A 17,738-nucleotide genomic window follows, 5' to 3' on the forward strand; every position below is an offset into this window, starting at 1 on the left:
GGCTCCGAGGGGCCCGAGGTCATGGAAGGGGGACAGGAAGCGTCTGCTCTGACGTGGAGGAGGCAGGGCCCACCCAGGCTGCTGGGCGCGATGCCCGGCCTCTCAGACAGTGGGCAACGTCCGGTCGGCCACAACTGTTCTCTGTTTTAAGGAACCGGAGCCTCAATGTCATGTCCAATGATGGTGAACCCATGTGCCTTGTCACGGGGGTGGGAGCCGCTCTGGGGAGTCCTCCATTTCCCCCACAGGGAGGCTTGGGAAGCAAGGCAGGGTGGGAACTGGCGTCACCTGGGTCCCTCCGCCGGGTGGGTAACGTGGGGAGCCCGCGAGGGTCCTCCCGACTCCTTCCTGTTGCTGCAACCCCTTGAGGTCCCTGCACCCTTCCCCAATGGGGGGGGAGAGGGGCCCACACCAGGGGGGCCCTCCCAGCTGCAGCTGAGCGGCCCCGCTGTCTCCCTTCGCAGGCATCGCCCCCAACATCACCAGGGGCCCCCTGGACAGCACGGTGATTGACGGCATGTCCGTGGTGCTGGCCTGTGAGACGTCGGGCGCCCCGAGGCCGGCCATCACCTGGCAGAAAGGTAGAGGAGACTGGTCTGCTTTGGGGGGCCGGAGCGGGCACGGGCAGTCCTCAGAGCCGGTCTGGAGCCAGCCGGTTGGGTGGGTGTCCCAGGTACAGTTGGGAAGGTCACGCGGCACAACTCAAGGGGGCACCTGTCACACCCCAGTGAGTGCCCCCCGCCGCCCGCCACCCGCCAGGCTCAGGGCACAGCTCGGCGTCTTCTGAGACCTGTGACCTTGAGGGAGCTATTCACGCCCTCTGAGCCTCAGGGTCCCCTCTGTCATGGGGACAGTGTGCTTCGGGGTGGCATGCTCCCTGGTTCCTGTTCTGTGGGTGTTAATGCAGGTAGGAGGACTCCGGCCGCCTGAGCCAGCAAAGCCCAGCCGCCCACCTAAGTCCACCCACTCTGTGCCTCCCGTCCCCTCTGTGCCTCACACTCACCTTCACAGCTCTCCCCAGGTACACACATGTACACACATGTGCACACATGTACATACACACCTCCGCACCTTGGCTCAGAGGCACCTTCCCCACGGGACTCGCCCAGCCCCTGTGCCCCAGGCCCTCCTCGCGGCCCGCCTGCCTTATCCCCTGGCGTCTAATACACATGATCGCTTACGAAGGCAGGGCTGTCAGCCGTGTCCACTGCTGTCTCCCTGGAGCCTAGAGCAGAGTCTGGCGCATAGTAGGTGCTCAGTCAATACGTGTGGGATGAAAGTCACCACACCCAGGCAAGTGCCTAGACACGGAACTAGACACACATACCTAACACGCTGGCTGGTTCAGTGTGTCTGCACACGTGTGCAGACAGACACACCTACCCGCAGGCCTGCACCTGGAGAATCGCCCCCTATACGGACAGGTGGGGTTTTTTTTAAAATAGAGACCTGCCCTCCCAGGCTCGCTCACACACAGCACATCCTCCCTTCCCCTCTCTCCCTCTCTCTCTCTCTCTCTCCCTCTCGCTCTCTCTCCCTCTCTCTCTCTCTCTCTCCCTCTCTCTCTCGCTCTCTCTCTCTCTCTCTCTCCAGGCGCCAGGCCTCCCTAGGTCCCCCTGCACAGGGAGGTCTGTTCTGGCCAGGGCTGTCCCCATCCCTCTCCATCCCCCACCCCCGCTCCTGGCTGCTCCCACCCACCAGGTTCCTCTGTTCTCCGCTCTCGGAAGGTGACTCTCCAGAAGCATCCTCCGCAGGATGCCTGTCACCACCTCATCAGAGCTGTCCGCCCCTCCCCCACCCCCGCCCAGGTGCCGGCTGCCTCGGGAGACAGTCCCTGGCCTGCCCTGGTGAAGGGCAGACAGTGTGGTGGGCGAGAGGCGTCCGGAGACCTGGCTCCCGGCTGCCGGCCGGCTCTGTGACCGTGTGCCCTGGGCTGTCAGCCGTCAGGAGCCTCAGCCCCCCGCAGCCCGGTCACCAGCCCAGTCCTGGCCTTTCTAAAGCTGGGAGCCTGCCTAACCCCATCCCCCCGCACCCCCACCCAGGGCAGCCCAGGAGGGAGGAGTGGGGTGAGCGGCCTGGGCTGCCGCCTGAGCCCGCCCCGTGCCGCCCGCAGGGGAGCGCATCCTGGCCAGCGGCTCCGTCCAGCTGCCCCGCTTCACCCTCCTGGAGTCGGGCAGCCTGCTCGTCAGCCCCGCCCGCATCTCCGACGCCGGGACCTACACCTGCCTGGCCACCAACTCTCGGGGCGTGGACGAAGCCTCCGCGGACCTGGTCGTGTGGGGTGAGTGTGCAGGGCGGGAGCACGACGCCGGTCTGTGCGTGAGTGCGCGCCCAGCCCCGCCAGCCCCCGCAGCGCACAGGCTCACACGCCCGCACCTCCGCCTGCCCCTGCCTGTCCGGCCGGCCGGCGCGCTTCTTACGAGAGGGACTCGCACACATTCTTTCGGAGGAGAGGGACCAGGAAGCCAGGCTCCGCGGATGATGCCGCGGGTTCGAGGGCTGCACCGAGCTTGGCCGAGCAGCGAGAGCGTGGCGGTGACGGGCAGCTGTCTTGGTGCGCTTGAGGCAGAAACCAGCCAACGCTTTCTGTGACCGGCCAGAGTGTCCATATTTCAGGCTTGTGGGCCAGGCGGTCCCAACTCCTCATCTAAGGCTTTGGCTTTATCAAGAAAGTACCGTAGATGCTGCTTAACCCACGGCCGTGGCTGTGGTCCAGCCCACGTGTGCTCACCCAGACAGCCCCGGACGTGACCCCAGACTGGAATCAGCTGACCCCTGCTCTACGGGAACTTCCCGAGTCCTTTCCAACTCTCTGCCTGCACCCCCACACGGGGGGTCTGCACCCGAGACAGACACGCCTGTGGGCCTCCTGGGTGGGCTGCGGGGCGGTGGCCCAGAGCAGCGCGTGAGGGCAGGAAGCAGGTGATCCCACATGTACCTTGCCTGGACCACTCGTGTGCTGGGAATAGGACCCTGACCATCCCCAGATTTCTGGATTTTCATCCCGCGCACGGGTGTGTGGGAGCACCGTTCAATGAGCCCCCGCTAGGCACGTGGCTCCCGGGATTCCCGGTCTCACGGAGGCGTGGTGCCCTTATGAACGGGCGGGGACATGCGCTGTGGTCTTCCTGTTCACCTGTCGGTCTGCCTTCATCCACCCCCCCCCCAGAGCCCAGGCACACCGTCTGGTTCGCCTGCCCGCACCTTCCCGACCCCTGCCTCTCGCCTGTTCCTCGGGCGCCCACCCCTCTCCTCACCGCCGACTCCCTGCTGTCTTTCAGCCCGGACCCGCATCACCAGGCCGCCCCAGGACCAGAGTGTCATCAAGGGGACCCAGGCCTCCATGGTGTGTGGCGTGGCCCATGACCCCCGGGTCACCATCAGGTACTGCCTCTGCCGTGGCCCCAGGGAGGCCAGGGGGAGGGCAGCTTTGAGGGTGGCTGGTAGCTGGGCGAGTGTCTGCACCAAGGAGGTGGGTATTGCCCGTGGGGCCACAGAGCATCCTTGCGGGGGGGGGCGTTTACAGACCTGGTGCACGGCTGGGGTGTAGGGGGCGCTGCGTAAATGCCTGGGGAGCGGAGTGAGCTTGAACGGAATTGGGCCGTGTCAGAGGGAGAGGGAGAGAGGAAGGGGGGGTGTGGAGAAATGGAGGCAAGAAGAGGGAAGAAGAGGGGAGAAAGGGGCATTGGGCTGCTGGCTCCCCCAGACCCTCCGCCCGCTAAGTGGACAGCAGAGGGTCTGGGTGAGCAGGTGTGGGAGGAGGGATAGGGCCGGGCCAGGAGAGGGCCTGGGATGGCCCTCAGAGACACACGCGGGAGGGGCAGGTGCCCAAACTGAGTCACCCCCACCCTTCACCTGGGCCACGAGCTACGTGACCCGGAGGCAACCAGCACCCACTGTGGAACCCTCTGGAGAGGCCCAGGAGGGGCAGCTGGGGACAGAAGCAGCCGAGAAAGGCTGAAAATCTGGGACCCTCTGCCCCCACCAAGCTTGGGGTGAAGACCCCTGGGAATCAATCCTAGGGAAGGCTTTGGGAACTAAAACCAGGAGAAAACTGACCCTTTGGGATGCTAAGTAAACATTTCTGACTGCTTCCTTGGAGCTAACTATTCGCTCCCTGTGGCTTCTGTGTTGTATGGCAACACAGCCTGGAGGGCCCGGCACCTATGCCTCCTGGAGTAACAGCTCCCACTCTCCAGAGGCAACTGCATCCTCGGGGCGCCATCTGGTGGCCACTGGGCATATGACAGTCTGTCCGGCCACACAGTGGGGACCCTGGAAGCCAAGGTTGGCCGAAGGGCTACTAGACTTTGAGACCAACACCTCCTCTCAGAGGATCCATCTCGGGCCCCAGTTTGAGAAACAGCTCCTTTCACTCCCCACCTGGAGCCTTTGGGACCGTCATCGTGTGGTGCCAGCGCACGTGCCAGAAGGAGCCTGGAGATCACACCGACGTGGGTGGAACGTGGTCCACGGGGGATCCCGAGCCCCCGACACGGCACGCCTTCCGGGACCTGGCCGCCCACGCGTGTTCATGGCAACGACGGCTGTATGTCCTCCAGAACAGTTCCCGAGGAGACGCGTCTTACGGTCAGACACGGGCACGCGGGTCCTTTCTCAAGCCCCCCGCGGTGCCGACCGGCCGGCGCGAACGTGGTTTTTTGGACACGGAAGTCACGTGATCACAGTGATGCAGGGTCTCGGGATTCTCACACAACGAATTGCCACGTGTAGCCCGGGCGGAGACGCCCGTTCTTTGTCGGGCGGTGATCTCGTCACCTCGTGGGGAGAATGTCTGTGCCGGCCGCTGGGCAGTGACTTCCGGCGAAAAGCAGCCAGGCGTGGCCCTGGACCTGAACCGAAGGTGTGAGTGACAGGTCATGACTTAATGTGCTGACTCTCCTGGACGGACGCGCACCCTCCCGCAGGGGTGATGGACGGCAGGCGGCTCTGGCTTCCGCCGCACCCTTCCCGGAGACCAGCCCCAGAGGCCGGTGCGGCCCGGGGTCCCCTACCCACCTTCTCTCCTGCAGACCAGCCCGGGCTGAGCACACTCCCAAGAGCACCCCCACTTCCCTACCTCTCTATTTTTTTAATATATTTTTATTTTTTATATTAAATAAAATATATTTGATTTCAGAGAGGAAAGGAGAGGGAGAGAGAGAGAGAAACATCAATGATGAGAGAGAATCATTGATCGGCTGCCTCCTGCACGCCCCTTACTGGGGATCGAGCCCACAAGCAGAGCATATGCCCTGGCCGGGAATTGAACCGTGACCTCCTGGTTTATAGGTCAACGCTCCACCACTGAGCCACGTCGGCCGGCCCTTCTCTACGTCTCTTCACCTATCGGTTCTTCTTGGTCTTAGGTACGTGTGGGAGAAGGACGGGGCCGCCCTGGGCGTGGAGAACAACCCCCGTGTCCGCCTGGACAGGAACGGCTCCCTGCACATCACCCAGACGTGGTCGGGGGACATCGGCACGTACACCTGCCGGGTGCTCTCCGCCGGAGGCAACGACTCGCGCAGCGCCCACCTGCGGGTCAGGTAAGGGCCGCCCGCCCGGCCCCGAGCCAGGAGGTGTGAGCAGCACCGAGAAGCCTCATTTGGGCAGGCCCCCAGGGGACCTGGGACCACACCCCTTCCCTCAGGACACGCCCAAGCATCCTTCCAGGCTGGGGAGTCTGGGTGTGGCTTTGGGCAGGTGGGCTCCAGGCCCGAGAGGAGACTCTGCAGGTCGATGGCTCCAAGGCCACGTCTTGTGGCCGAGCACGAGGTATCAGGGGAGTTCTATCCGAGTCCGGTCCGCCCGCGTGCCCCCTGACTGTAGACCTCACCGGCGGCCCCGCCACGTCTCTCTCCTCCAGGCAGCTGCCTCATGCGCCCGAGCACCCCGTGGCCACGCTGAGCGCCTCGGAGAGGCGGGCCATCAACCTGACCTGGGCCAAGCCCTTCGACGGCAACAGCCCCCTGATCCGCTACGTCCTGGAGATGTCGGAGAACAGTAAGGCTCGAGCTGCAGCCAGGGCGGGCGGGGCTCAGCCATGGGGTCCCAGCGCCCACTTCCCGGGCCTCCGCCTCAGGGCAAACCCTTCCCTCTGAAGACTCAGCCGCCTCGGCTGTCACGTGACTGAATCGGCTCCCTGGGGCCGTTGTGACAATTGAACAAGATACTCACAAGGCATTTTCTCCTCCTCACTGTGAGCTCCAGAGTTGGCATGCATAATTTAAACGGCGTTTTAAATAAGTGCGCCCAGAGCTCATCGATCTGAGGGGGAAAAGATGGAAAAGACGGATGCATCTCAGTCCCCGGAGCACTGCTTCCTCCCCAGCGGCCTCCAGCTCCCTCCCTCCCCCCTCCCGCCACCCAGCCAAGGGACCAAAAAAGTGACCAAGGGGGTGGCGCTCCTCGGCTAGCCCAAAAGAGGCTGGGCCCTGCTGGGAACAGGGGGAAGAGGCATGGCCCCCCAAGATGCCCACCTCTGCCTCCGCCCTCTGTCCCTGCAGACGCCCCGTGGGCCGTGCTCCTGGCCAGTGTGGACCCCGAGGCCACCTCGGTGGTGGTCAAGGGCTTGGTCCCCGCACGCTCCTACCAGTTCCGCCTCTGCGCCGTCAACGACGTGGGGAAAGGACAGTTCAGCAAGGACACGGAGAGGTGAGAGCGGGTCTCAGGGCCGGGCTCGGGGAGGGCCCCGAGGGGCTGCCAAAACCACTGTGGCCAGGCTGCTGGCAGGTCCTGGCTGCTTCTCCCTGGGCCCTCCAGCCTCAGTCTCCGCATCTGTGGCATGGGGTCGCAGTACGCACCCCTGCCTCCCAGGGCGATGGTAATGCCGACGTGAAACCACATGCGTGAAGCGCTGCCAGGCATCCACCAAGCTCGGTCACCCCTCTGACTGCGAGCTCTGCAGGTTCAGGGACCTGCCCCCTCCTGCCCTGCACGCCCGCGGGCCGCCGCCCTGTTCACCAGGCGTGCACTTCTGAGGGACGCAGACCTGCTGCCATCCCCACAGCCGGCGCCTGGCAGGACCCCAGCCCTGCTAGGCTCCCCACAAAGCATTCTTAAAAATGATGGGAACAGAGTAAGAACAGCGGGCCGTCCGCTTTAAAGCATCACAGTAGGACCCGCCTGCATAGGAGGCGAAGGCCAGCCCCTCGCCCTGCGGCAGCGGCCGCGCCGGTGAGGAGGAGCGTGCAGAGGTCAGAATGGCAGCGACGCAGCCTGCCCGGGCCCACGCCGGGGCTCTGCTCTTTGTTTTCTTAAGTTTACTTTCATTTTTCCAGCTTTACGGAGGTCTGGTTGACACGCAGCATTGCGTGCGTTTAAGGTGTGCAACCTGTTGATTTGCTGCACTCATATCCTGCAAGGTGATGTCGCCGATACCACGGTGGTTGGCTGACCCCTCCATCCCATTACACATTCCCCGTTGTTTGTTGTTGTGAATCCTCCCCCGAGGATATTTTCCCATTGATTTTTAGGGAGAGTGGAAGGGAGAGGGAAAGACGGAGAGAAACATCGATGTGAGAAAAACACATCGATCGGTTGCCTCCTGCATGAGCCCCTGACTGGGGCCCGGGTTGGGGAGGAGCCTGCAACCAAGGCACGTGCCCCCGACCCGAATCAAACCCGGGGCCCTCTGGTCTGCCGGCCGACGCTCTGTCCACGGAGCCAAACCGGCCAGGGCCATATTCCCCTTTTTGTGGTCTCTCCTCTCTGAGCAACGTTCACGCATAACATAGAGGATCCGTAGCTCTAGTCACCCAGCTGTCCATGAGATCCCCCGAGCCTGCTAATCTTACAAGGAGAGTAGTGCCCTTCGACCGATATCTCCCCGTGCCCCCCACTCCCCGGCCCTTGCTTAGCCACCATTCTACTCTCTGTTTCTCTGAGTTCGGCTTCTTTAGAGTCCACATCTGCGTGATAATCATAAACGGTCTGTCTTTCTCCGTCTGACTCCTCTCACTTAGCACAGTGCCCTTGGGATTCAGCCACGTTGTCTCAGATGGCAGGACTTCCTCCTTGCGCGTGGCTGAGTGATATTCCTCTGTGCGTGCGGGGTGTGTGTGTGTGTGTGTGTGTGTGCACGCGAGCCACATCTTTATCCGTTCATCCTTGGACGGACGCTAAGGCTGCATCCATACCTTGGCAGTTGTGACTAGTGCTTCGACGGGCACGGGGGTGCAGCTGTCTCTTCAACATCCTGTTTGCACTTCCTGTGGCTGGACAATGTCCCCAGAAGCGAGTGGGCTGGATCCCCTGCTAGTTCTGCTTCGAACGTTCTGAGGAAGCTCCACGCTGGTTTTCCGAGTCGCTGTCGCAGTTTACATTCCCACCCGCAGGGCCCAAGCGCTCCCTTCCCGCCACTCCCTCACCCACGCGTGCTCCTTCCTGTCTCGCTGATGATCGTCACTCTAACGCCTGTGACGTGACGTCTCGTGGGGGTTTTGATTTGCGTTTCCCTGGTAATTGGTCCTTTTCGTATACCTGTTGGCCATTTGTATGTCTTCTTTCGATAGATGTCTATTCAGGTTCTCTGCCCATGTTTTAATGGTTGGCTGTTCTTGGGCGGTGGTCGGCAAACTCATCAGTCAACAGAGCCAAATATCAACAGGACAACGATTGACATTTCTTTGGAGAGCCACATTTTTTAAACTTAAACTTCTTCTAACGCCACTTCTTCAAAATAGACTCGCCCAGGCCATGGTATTTTGTGGAAGAGCCACACTCAAGGGGCCAAAGAGCCGCCTGTGGCTCGCCAGCCGCAGTTTGCCGACCACGGTTCTTGGGTGTTGCTTTCTTTTTTTTCTTTGCCATGGAGCTGTGTGAGTTCTTTATCTATTCGGATCTTAACCCCGAATCAGAGGATGCGCGGGTGTTTTCTCTCATTCCTTAGGTGGCCTCTCGTCTTTGGGGGTTCCCGTTGCCGAGCAGAGCTTTTTAGTGAGATGTAGTCCCACACGTTTATCGTTGCTGCTGTTGCCTGTGCCTTTGCTGTCATATCCAGGCAGTCACCGCCAAGGCCAGGTCCAGGGGCTCCCCCGTGTTTTCCTCCAGGATTTTTACAGTGTCGGGGGCTGTATTGACGTCCTTCGTCTATTTCGAGTTCACTTTGGAGAGTGGTGTGAGGAAGGGATCCACTTCCATGCTTCTGCATGGGGTTACCCAGTCTTCCCGACGCTGCTTGTCGAAGAGGTGATACCTCCCCCTCCCCCCGCCCCATGGAGAAGAATTAATATTGTTAAAGATGCCCACATCACCAACGCCTTCTATAAAGTCAGTGCCACGCCTAGCAAAATCCCAATGGCCTTTGTTCACAGAAATAGGGGAAGACAACCCTAAAATGGGCATGGAGCCGCAGAAGATCCCCGGTAGCCGCAGCAATCCCGAGAAAGAACACAGCCAGAGGCACCGTGCTTCCTGGCGTCGAACTCTATGATGAAACCGTAGCCGTCAGGACAGCGTGGCGCTGGCATAGACACGGGGGCCGAGGGAACGGCACGGAGAGCCCAGAAATCGACCCTCGCATCTGCGCCCGCTGATACTTGACACGGGAGCGAGAATAGGGCCTTATTCTTAAAAGGTGCTCTTAGGGGCGTCCACAGGCCTCTGGCTTACGTTGCCCGCGTGGTTTCGCCACAGTGCTCACACGCTGTCTCTGGATTTCCCGGGGTGGGGGGGAGGGGGGAGCGGGGGAAACCCCGGGGGCCATGACGCCTCACAGGAGGGAATAGCGGCAGGTAACAGCCTAGCGTGGAGAGCGGTTACAGGAGAACTCGTTCTTTCTCTGTTTATTGAGCACCTGCTATGCTCCAGGCCGTGTCCCATGCAACAGAGGTGGTGCTGGTGCAGGGAATAAAACGGGCGTGGCCCAGTGGTTCAGAGCTACAAGACCCCGCTGAGAAAGGGGGCTGGGTGAAAAAGGTGAAGGGATTCCAGGCGTCCTCAAACTACAGCCCGCGGGCCACATGCGGGTGTTTTTGCCGTTTTTTTACTTCAAAATAAGATATGTGCAGTGTGCATAGGAATTTGTTCATAGTTTTTTTTAAACTATAGTCCAGCCCTCCAACAGTCTGAGGGACAGTGAGCTGGCCCCCTGTTTAAAAAGTTTGAGGACCCCTGGATTAAGCCAACAAAAAGCAAACACCCTCATAGACAGAGACGACAGTATGGTGATTGCCAGAGGTAGAGGGGCTAGGGAGGTAAAAGGTAAAGGGGCCGTAAGTGGTGGCGGAAGGAGACTTGACTGGGGGTGGTGAACACAATCCAGTGTCCAGGTGAGGTATGATAGAACGGTACACCTGACACCTCTGTGGTTTAGTAACCAGTGTCACCCCAGTGAATTCAATAAAGAACAAAGCAACGCCTACAGGCCAAGCATCAGACAGGGGTCCACGTTAATAGAGCAGGACTCCACTTCCCCTTCCGACCTCGAGGTAAACAGTCAGCCTTGACAGACAGAATAAAATGCTGCCTATTCGAGTCAAAACAGAAAAAGAAAAGGCCTCAAAGTGCAGGGCAAACCCGCCCCACAACGTCCCCGGTCCCTCAGCTCCCACTGATGCATCTTCCTAACGCGTCCTCGTGCGAGCGGCCCCGGGGTCGCCGGGAGGAGGTGAGCTCCCCTCCCTGCAGCTCTGCAGAGACGCGGCAGCGCAGCCCGCGTGGAGAGCAACCCGTCCGAACGCAAACTCATAAACTGTTTTCCAAAAGGAAAGGCATCCATCGAAAATCACTGACTTGTGTTTTTAACGGATGCGTGTCAGTCGTGTGAGAAACACGCCGAGGGGGCGCGCCGTGTCCCCTGGCGATGCCCGAGAGAAACGCAGGCGCTCGGCTTCAGGAGGCGGGCGATGCGCGGGCTGCCACCCACACACCAGGTCACCCCACCCGCCTGCCCCGCCCCAGCCTGGGCTCAGCCTGTGGGTAAAGGAGGCCCCGGGACAGTGCACCTCCAGCCCGGCCGGCGTGGCTCAGTGGCTGAGCATCAACCTATGAACCAGGAGGTCACGGTTCGATTCCCGGTCAGGGCACATGCACATGTGCGGGCTCCATCCCCAGTAGGGGACGTGCAGGAGGCAGCCGATCAATGATTGTCTCTCATCATTGATGTTTCTCTCTCTCTCTCCCTCTCCCTTCCTCTCTGACATCAATGAAAATATTTTTTTAAAATGAGTAAAATGCACCACCAGCTGGCAGCTGCAAGGGGAGGATGGAGACTCCTGCTCCTAAAATACTTGCATCTCGTGACGGACATCATCAGCTTCACAGCTGCTGCTCTGACACGGGAAACTGAGGCCCACCTCCCCGGGCTGCACAGAAAACATACATCCCGCGCTTTCCCGTGTTTTCCCGTGTTTTCAAAAGGCTTGTACATACATTGTGTCATTTGAGCCCCCACCAGTCTTGCAGACAGGCAAGTGGAGCTTTATTCTGTTTCTTTTACAGATGAAGAAACAAGCTCAGAGAGGTTGATTGACTTGCCCAAAAGCACACAGCAATGGTGCATCACCCGGGAGCAGAGCAGGGCAGGGTTCAGCCTCCTCCGGTCCCAGGAAACTCCTGTGTTTGCCCTCGGAACGACGAGTGGGGGAAAACCCACCCTCTCCCGGTGTTTCCCTCTCCAGGGTCTCGCTCCCCGAGGAGCCCCCCACCGCCCCGCCGCAGAACGTCATCGCCAGCGGCCGGACGAACCAGTCCATCATGATCCAGTGGCAGCCGCCCCCGGAGAACCACCAGAACGGCCTCCTCAAGGGCTACATCATCAGGTAGGCGTCCGCCGGAGGGACAGGGGGAGGGCCCGTGGGTGGGGCGCATCAGGAGTGGATTGGAGAACAGAGCAAATTCACACGGCCCTTCGCCATCTAGCAAGGAGCCGGCAACAAGAAAAGCCCACCCTGTGGTAGGAAGGACGGCGGTTAGACGTCTAGAAGAACTTCCAGCAGCGAGAGCCTTGGAAACCACTCCCAGGCCCCACCCCGGCCTGAATGGGAAGCTTTGGGGGGGGGGGGGCGGGAATCCCAGCCATCTGTTTTAGCGAGGCCTCCGGGTGTTTTCCATGCACACGAAGGCTTTGAGGACCACTGCTCTGGGGAGAATAACACCCCCAAATCACCCGGGGCCCCTAGTTTCCCAAGGCTAGGGTCTAAGGTAAGTGCATCGTGGGTCTCGGAGCTCCCAGCTGCCGGAATTTGCCTGTATAGGTGTCACTTCCTGGTTCCCCGGTGTCCTTTGTTCTGGTGGCAGGTAGAAAGGCCGGCGTAGGTAGCCTCGGGTTTATTTGTTTCTCTCTGCCTACGGCAGTGACCAGCCAAAGAGAGAGCCACTGTCCCAGAGGGAGAAAGAAAAGGCGCCCTTGCCCTGGCCGGGGTGGCTCAGTGGACAGAGCGTCGGCCTGCGGACTGAAAGGTCCCAGGTTCGATTCCGGCCAAGGGCATGTACCTTGGTTGCGGGCACATCCCCAGTAGGGGGTGTGCAGGAGGCAGCTGATCGATGTTTCTCTCTCATCGATGTTTCTAACTCTCTATCATTCTCCCTTCCTCTCTGTAAAAAATCAATAAAATACATTGAAAAAAAGAAAATGCGCCCAGCCGGGTGGTGTGGCTCCATGGTTGAGGGTCAACCTATGAACCAGGAAGTCACAGTTCAAGTCCCGGTCAGGACACAGGCCCAGGTTGCAGGCTCCCTCCCCAGTATGGGCAGCCGATCAACGATACTCTCTCATCATTGATGTTTCTATCTCTCTCTCTTTGTCCCTTCTTCTCTGAAATCAATAACAATATATTTTTAAAAATAAAATAAAATAAAAGTATATTTAAAAAAAAAAAACAGACACATCCCCAAGACGTGTGTTAACCAGCCAGGTAGCCACTGGATGAGGCACGTGAGCCACCGCCGACCCACTGCATCCCGACTCCCTCCCCTCAGGTACTGCCTGGCCGGGCTGCCTGTCGGGTACCAGTTCAAGAACATCACGGATGCTGACGTCAACAACCTGCTGCTGGAGGACCTCATCATCTGGACCAACTACGAGATCGAGGTGGCGGCCTACAACAGCGCCGGGCTGGGCGTCTACAGCGGCAAAGTCACCGAGTGGACGCTGCAGGGAGGTGGGCGTGCCAGCGGCCCCGTGGGGCGGGGCCTGCGGAGGGGAGGGAGAGGTGGGGGGCGAGCGTGATGCAGGCGGAGGTTACCGGGGTCCAGGGACCTTCTGCGGAGGCTCACATTAACTGGATCATGAGCCAGCTTATGTTTTAGCGTTGTACCTAAAACCACCCTGGGCATTTTCATATCCAGCACTTCCTTTTATCAGGACCCTGTGAATGGGTCAGACACGCTTTATTTTTTATATATATTTTTATTTATTTCAGAGAGGAAGGGAGAGGGAGAGGTCAGAAAAGCTTTATTTTTTTATATATTTTTATTTATTTCAGAGAGGAAGGGAGAGGGGGAGAGAAAGAGAGAAACATCCATGATGAGAGGAAATTATCAATCGGCTGCCTCCTGCACGCCTCCAACTGGGGATCGAGCCTGCAACCCAGGCATGTGCCCTGGCCAGGAATTGAACCATGGCCTCCTGGTTCATAGGTTGACACTGAGCCACACCAGCTGCCAATGTTTCTCTCTCTCTTTGGGCCAGACAAGCTTTATTCCTGCAAACTAACCAAGAGAAAGAAGGCATTTTGGTCTACACGGGGGCGGGGGGGGGGGGGGGGGGCGGGGAAGCAAGCAGAGCCCACAGACCCCTTCCCTGTGTTCTCTCTACTAAACTGCGCCCCTCCGCCCCCCCGCCCCCCGCTCTGCTCTCCTCCAGTCCCCACCGTCCCTCCGGGCAACGTGCACGCAGAAGCCACCAACTCCACGACCATCCGCTTCACCTGGAACGCCCCCAGCCCCCAGTTCATCAACGGCATCAACCAGGGCTACAAGGTGCGTGAGGCCTGCCCTCGACCCGGGAGGACGCCGGGAGATGTGCGCGGGAGGCCCAGGCGAGGGGGCGGGCAGGAGGGATCCCCCGTCTGTGTTCAGAACCATTGGTTCAGACCACGCAGGGGACACGTGGTCAAGGAACAGGGCACGGGGACTCTCTCCCAGGCCAGGTACGGGCCGTGGGAGGGCGGCCACCACCCAGGCTGTGACCCAGGGCAGGGGCACTGGCTGGTGAACAAAACCGGGTTTGTTTCCGACTGAGGAAGACGGGGCGTTGAAGTCCAGGACCCGCTTCTCACGGGCATCCTGCTGGGTCCTGTGTCCTAGGCTGGACTTGGCCCCGCGCCCCGGGAAGGGCTCGGGACTAGGACGCTCGGGGACTTGGGTTGCCGTCCCAGCGCTGCCTGTCGCTGGCTCCCTGAACAGGTTCTGCCATCTCGCTGAGCTTCCCTCAATCCGTCTTTGTTGAGCCCAACATCATGCACTGTGCTGGCTGCTGGGAACCACAGTAACCTCTACCCCCGCATTTGCCAGCAGCGAAGGTCATGGTGCCTGTTCCTTGGGGCCGTGGTCAGCAAACCGTGGCTCGCGAGCCACATGCGGCTCTTTGGCCCCTTGAGTGTGGCTCTTCCACAAAATACCACGGCCTGGGAGAGTCTATGTTGAAGAAGTGGCGTTAGAAGAAGTTTAAGTTTAAAAAATGTGGCTCTCAAAAGAAATCTCCATCGTTGTGCTGTTGATACTTGGCTCGGGTGACTAACGAGTTTGCCGACCACGGCCTTGGGGTTGTGCGAGGGCCAGACGAGACAGGGTTTGTAACGTGTTGAGCACGACGACAAACACGTGGCAAGTGCTCTGAGAACGACTGTGGGAGCCGTAGCGGCAGGAATGCATTCGTTTGCTCGGGCGGCCGTGACCACGTGCCCCCGGTCCGCGGGACTCAGAACTTCCTTTTCTCGCCGTCCTGCAGGCGGGAAGCCCCAGATCCAGGTGTCGGCGGGCGGGCTTCTCCTGCGGCCTCTGTCCGTGGCTTGCAGACGTCCGTCTTCTCCCTGTGTCCTCGCGTGGTCTTCCCTCTGCGTGTGTCCGTGGCCAAATGCCCTCGTCTTACAAGGACACCCGTCAGATGGGAGGAGGGCCCACCCTCAAGACCCATTTTAACCTCATTGCCCCTTTAAAGGCTGCCCCAGATACAGTCACCTTCTGAGGGCCGGGCCTTGGGACTTCAGTGTCTACATTTAGGGAGAAACCGTTCAGCCCATAACCAATAGTAACAGCAGCAGTGAGCGAGACTGTAACGGTGGTAGCCGTAAGCCTGGCAGTAACCGTGGTAACAGTAAGTGGGACAGTAACGGTGGTCACAGTAAGTGGGACAGTAACGGTGGTAGTACCAGTGAGGGCCGTGGCAGTAAATTTGCTATAACTGTAACTGCCCTAAAAGCCAGGACTTGTCAACCGTCCCCTCCTAGAACCCAGACCCTGGATCCCACGCCTGGCCTCTCCTCTCTCCCCGAGGAGCCCGGAGCGCGCCCTGTGCCCCATTTGCAGCCTGGCCCCAGCGGCTTGGCCAGGTGGGAGGAGGCGGTCGGCCCCTCCAGATGTGGGAGGGAGGCAGGGTGTCTGAGGGGCAGTGTCGGGAGCCAGCTGTGACCAGGACCGGGGCCGGGAGAGACTGCAGGCTCTGGCTCTGAGCCCATGGCAGACACCTCCCTCCGGAAGGTTCCCGCACGCCCTCTGTGCCGGGTCTGCACGCGTGCGACAACCGAGATCGCTTCTAGGACGAGCAGCCTTGGCCGTTCCCACTGCCGTCGGCGTGGCTGGGCAGAAGGACAGGTGGAGTCGCGAGAGGACCGTCTGCCAGCTGAGTGTGGGGTCCCCTCGGCTGCCTCTGGGCCTGCTCTCACTCCTCTCCTCCAGTCGGTGCTGATTCCCAATCCAGGGCCCGGGTCTTCCATTCTAAGCAGACCAAGTGGGGTGGGCCAGAGCCGAACACGCCCAGCCACAGCCCTCTCACTCTCCCCGTCTCTCCCCAGGAGGGCACCACAGCCTGGGCTGTGCAGGTGGAGGGGGGGCGGGGGCAGGTGCTGGGGTCGGCTGAGGGCTGGCAGCTCTGACTGGCTGGAAAGCCTGCTAATTGGGACTCTGGGGGGAGGCAGGGGAGAGAAGGGGAAGGCCCGACTCATGCTGAGGAGCTGAGCAGCGAACAAGTAGCTTTGTGCTGCCGATTCTAAGTTTCCTTCCCCATACGGGAGGGCTGGCCTGCAAACTTCTAAAGCCAATGGCTCCCGGGGTGCCGAGAAGGCCAGCCAAGTGGCCAGGACATGAGAGCCCGGAACTGAAGGAGGCTGCAGAGCCCACCGAGCCCAGCCCGTGCCCAGCACCCGGGAGCTGCTCAGTACGAGTCAGGGGATGGATTGCCCAGATATTGGAACACAGGAGCCAGCAGGAGCGTAAGAGGAGCTCACGCGTACAGGGCACTTTCTACGTGCCGAGTGGGCTGCTAGAGCTACGCTCTCATTCCTCTCTCACGCAAGCTGCATGAGAGCCCCAAGCAGCATTATCGGCATCACCCCATTTTACAGAAGAGGAAACTGAGGCACGAGCGGCCAGTAAGTTGTCCCAAGTCCGAGGGCCTGCAAAGCTCAGATTCAAGCTCCAGAGCCTGCACCTTTTCTTAGGTAGAAAAGTAAATGTGTCCTTTGCGTTCATTATAAAATAATAAGGATAGTGATTTTTTTCTTCTAAGTACAAACGGATCCAAGCGGGGATTCTGTTTCTTGCTTCTGTGGCCTTCAGTATCGCAGAGAGAAAAGCAGTGTTGGTGGTCCCTGCAGACCCCAGTGGAAATGGGCTTTTCCCCCTTTTAATTGTGAAGCGTTTCAAACACCTACAAAAGGAGAGAGAGGCTTGTAGCGAGCCAGACGCACATCCCCGGTGTCAGAAGTTACCAACTCACAGCCAAACGCGTCCCGTCTGCCCCCGAACCCTCAGCCACGCCCCTGGAGTCTCATGTCACCCCAAAATATTTCCGTCAAGAAACAGTATAAAAGTCTCTGTTTAAGCCATTATCAGTCTCGGGCCTAAAACGATCAACCGTCCCTTTAATACGATCAGATACCCGCTGGGATTTAAATTTCCCTCGTTGCTATACTGCTTCTCTTACTAGTTGGTCTATTTGCTTTGGCATCCAGATGAGATCCACACAATTGCATTTGCTTTGGTTTGGTTGGGCGTTTCTTTGTTGTTACTGTTGGGGGGCGAGGGGTTAGGTCCCCGCTGATCCACAGATCCCCTCTCTCTTTTCTTGCTCTTTTATTTTTTTTCCTGGCAATTTATTGAGTTAAGAATCTCCGTCATTTGTACCGCAGAATTTCCCACAGTCTGGATCTTGCTGATTGTGGCCCTGGGGCGTCATTTGACACAGGCCTCTGAAAACTGCCTTTGCGTAAATTGGACTTGGAATGAGAGGCTCGATCAGATTCGGGTCTGAGGGTTTTATTTCCCCAGGACTGCTCCCTGGATGGCGGCGTGTGTTTTCATTAGGAGGCAGGGCGTGCGGCTGCTCTGACGGCGATGTGGCGCCCGCTGGCTGGCCTCGCGTGGTCTGTCGTTTCAATAGGACTTGCAAAATTGGGACAGTCCAATGTTATGGTTTTGCCTTGATTGATTAGCTGAAATCTTTTTCTTTTTCTTTTTTTAAAGAATTTTCTCCTTACCCACTTGTTGTTTATCCTGGATGAAAGGCAACGTTCATCCAGGAAAAGCATGGTAAACACTCCGTTCTCGCCCATTACTGAGCGATTTTCAGAATAGTG

The 17,738-nt window shown here is 59.4% G+C and overlaps 1 protein-coding gene across 2 annotated transcripts in view; it reads left to right on the forward strand.

The window, feature by feature from the left end:
• SDK2 (sidekick cell adhesion molecule 2) overlaps positions 1 to 17,738 on the forward strand; it is a 212,894-nt gene that overhangs the window by 140,522 nt on the left and 54,634 nt on the right. For both annotated transcript variants that reach the window (XM_079799164.1, XM_079799163.1), the window contains 9 exons: positions 465 to 581; positions 2,114 to 2,281; positions 3,282 to 3,384; positions 5,370 to 5,546; positions 5,867 to 6,003; positions 6,507 to 6,654; positions 11,622 to 11,762; positions 12,922 to 13,103; positions 13,808 to 13,923. In XM_079799164.1, the coding sequence (XP_079655290.1) occupies positions 465 to 581; positions 2,114 to 2,281; positions 3,282 to 3,384; positions 5,370 to 5,546; positions 5,867 to 6,003; positions 6,507 to 6,654; positions 11,622 to 11,762; positions 12,922 to 13,103; positions 13,808 to 13,923 (1,289 nt within the window). The remainder of the gene's footprint in view (positions 1 to 464; positions 582 to 2,113; positions 2,282 to 3,281; positions 3,385 to 5,369; positions 5,547 to 5,866; positions 6,004 to 6,506; positions 6,655 to 11,621; positions 11,763 to 12,921; positions 13,104 to 13,807; positions 13,924 to 17,738) is intronic.

Source organism: Cnephaeus nilssonii (genome assembly GCF_951640355.1).
Source record: "Cnephaeus nilssonii genome assembly, chromosome: 19".
Taxonomy (NCBI): Eukaryota; Metazoa; Chordata; class Mammalia; order Chiroptera; family Vespertilionidae; genus Cnephaeus; species Cnephaeus nilssonii.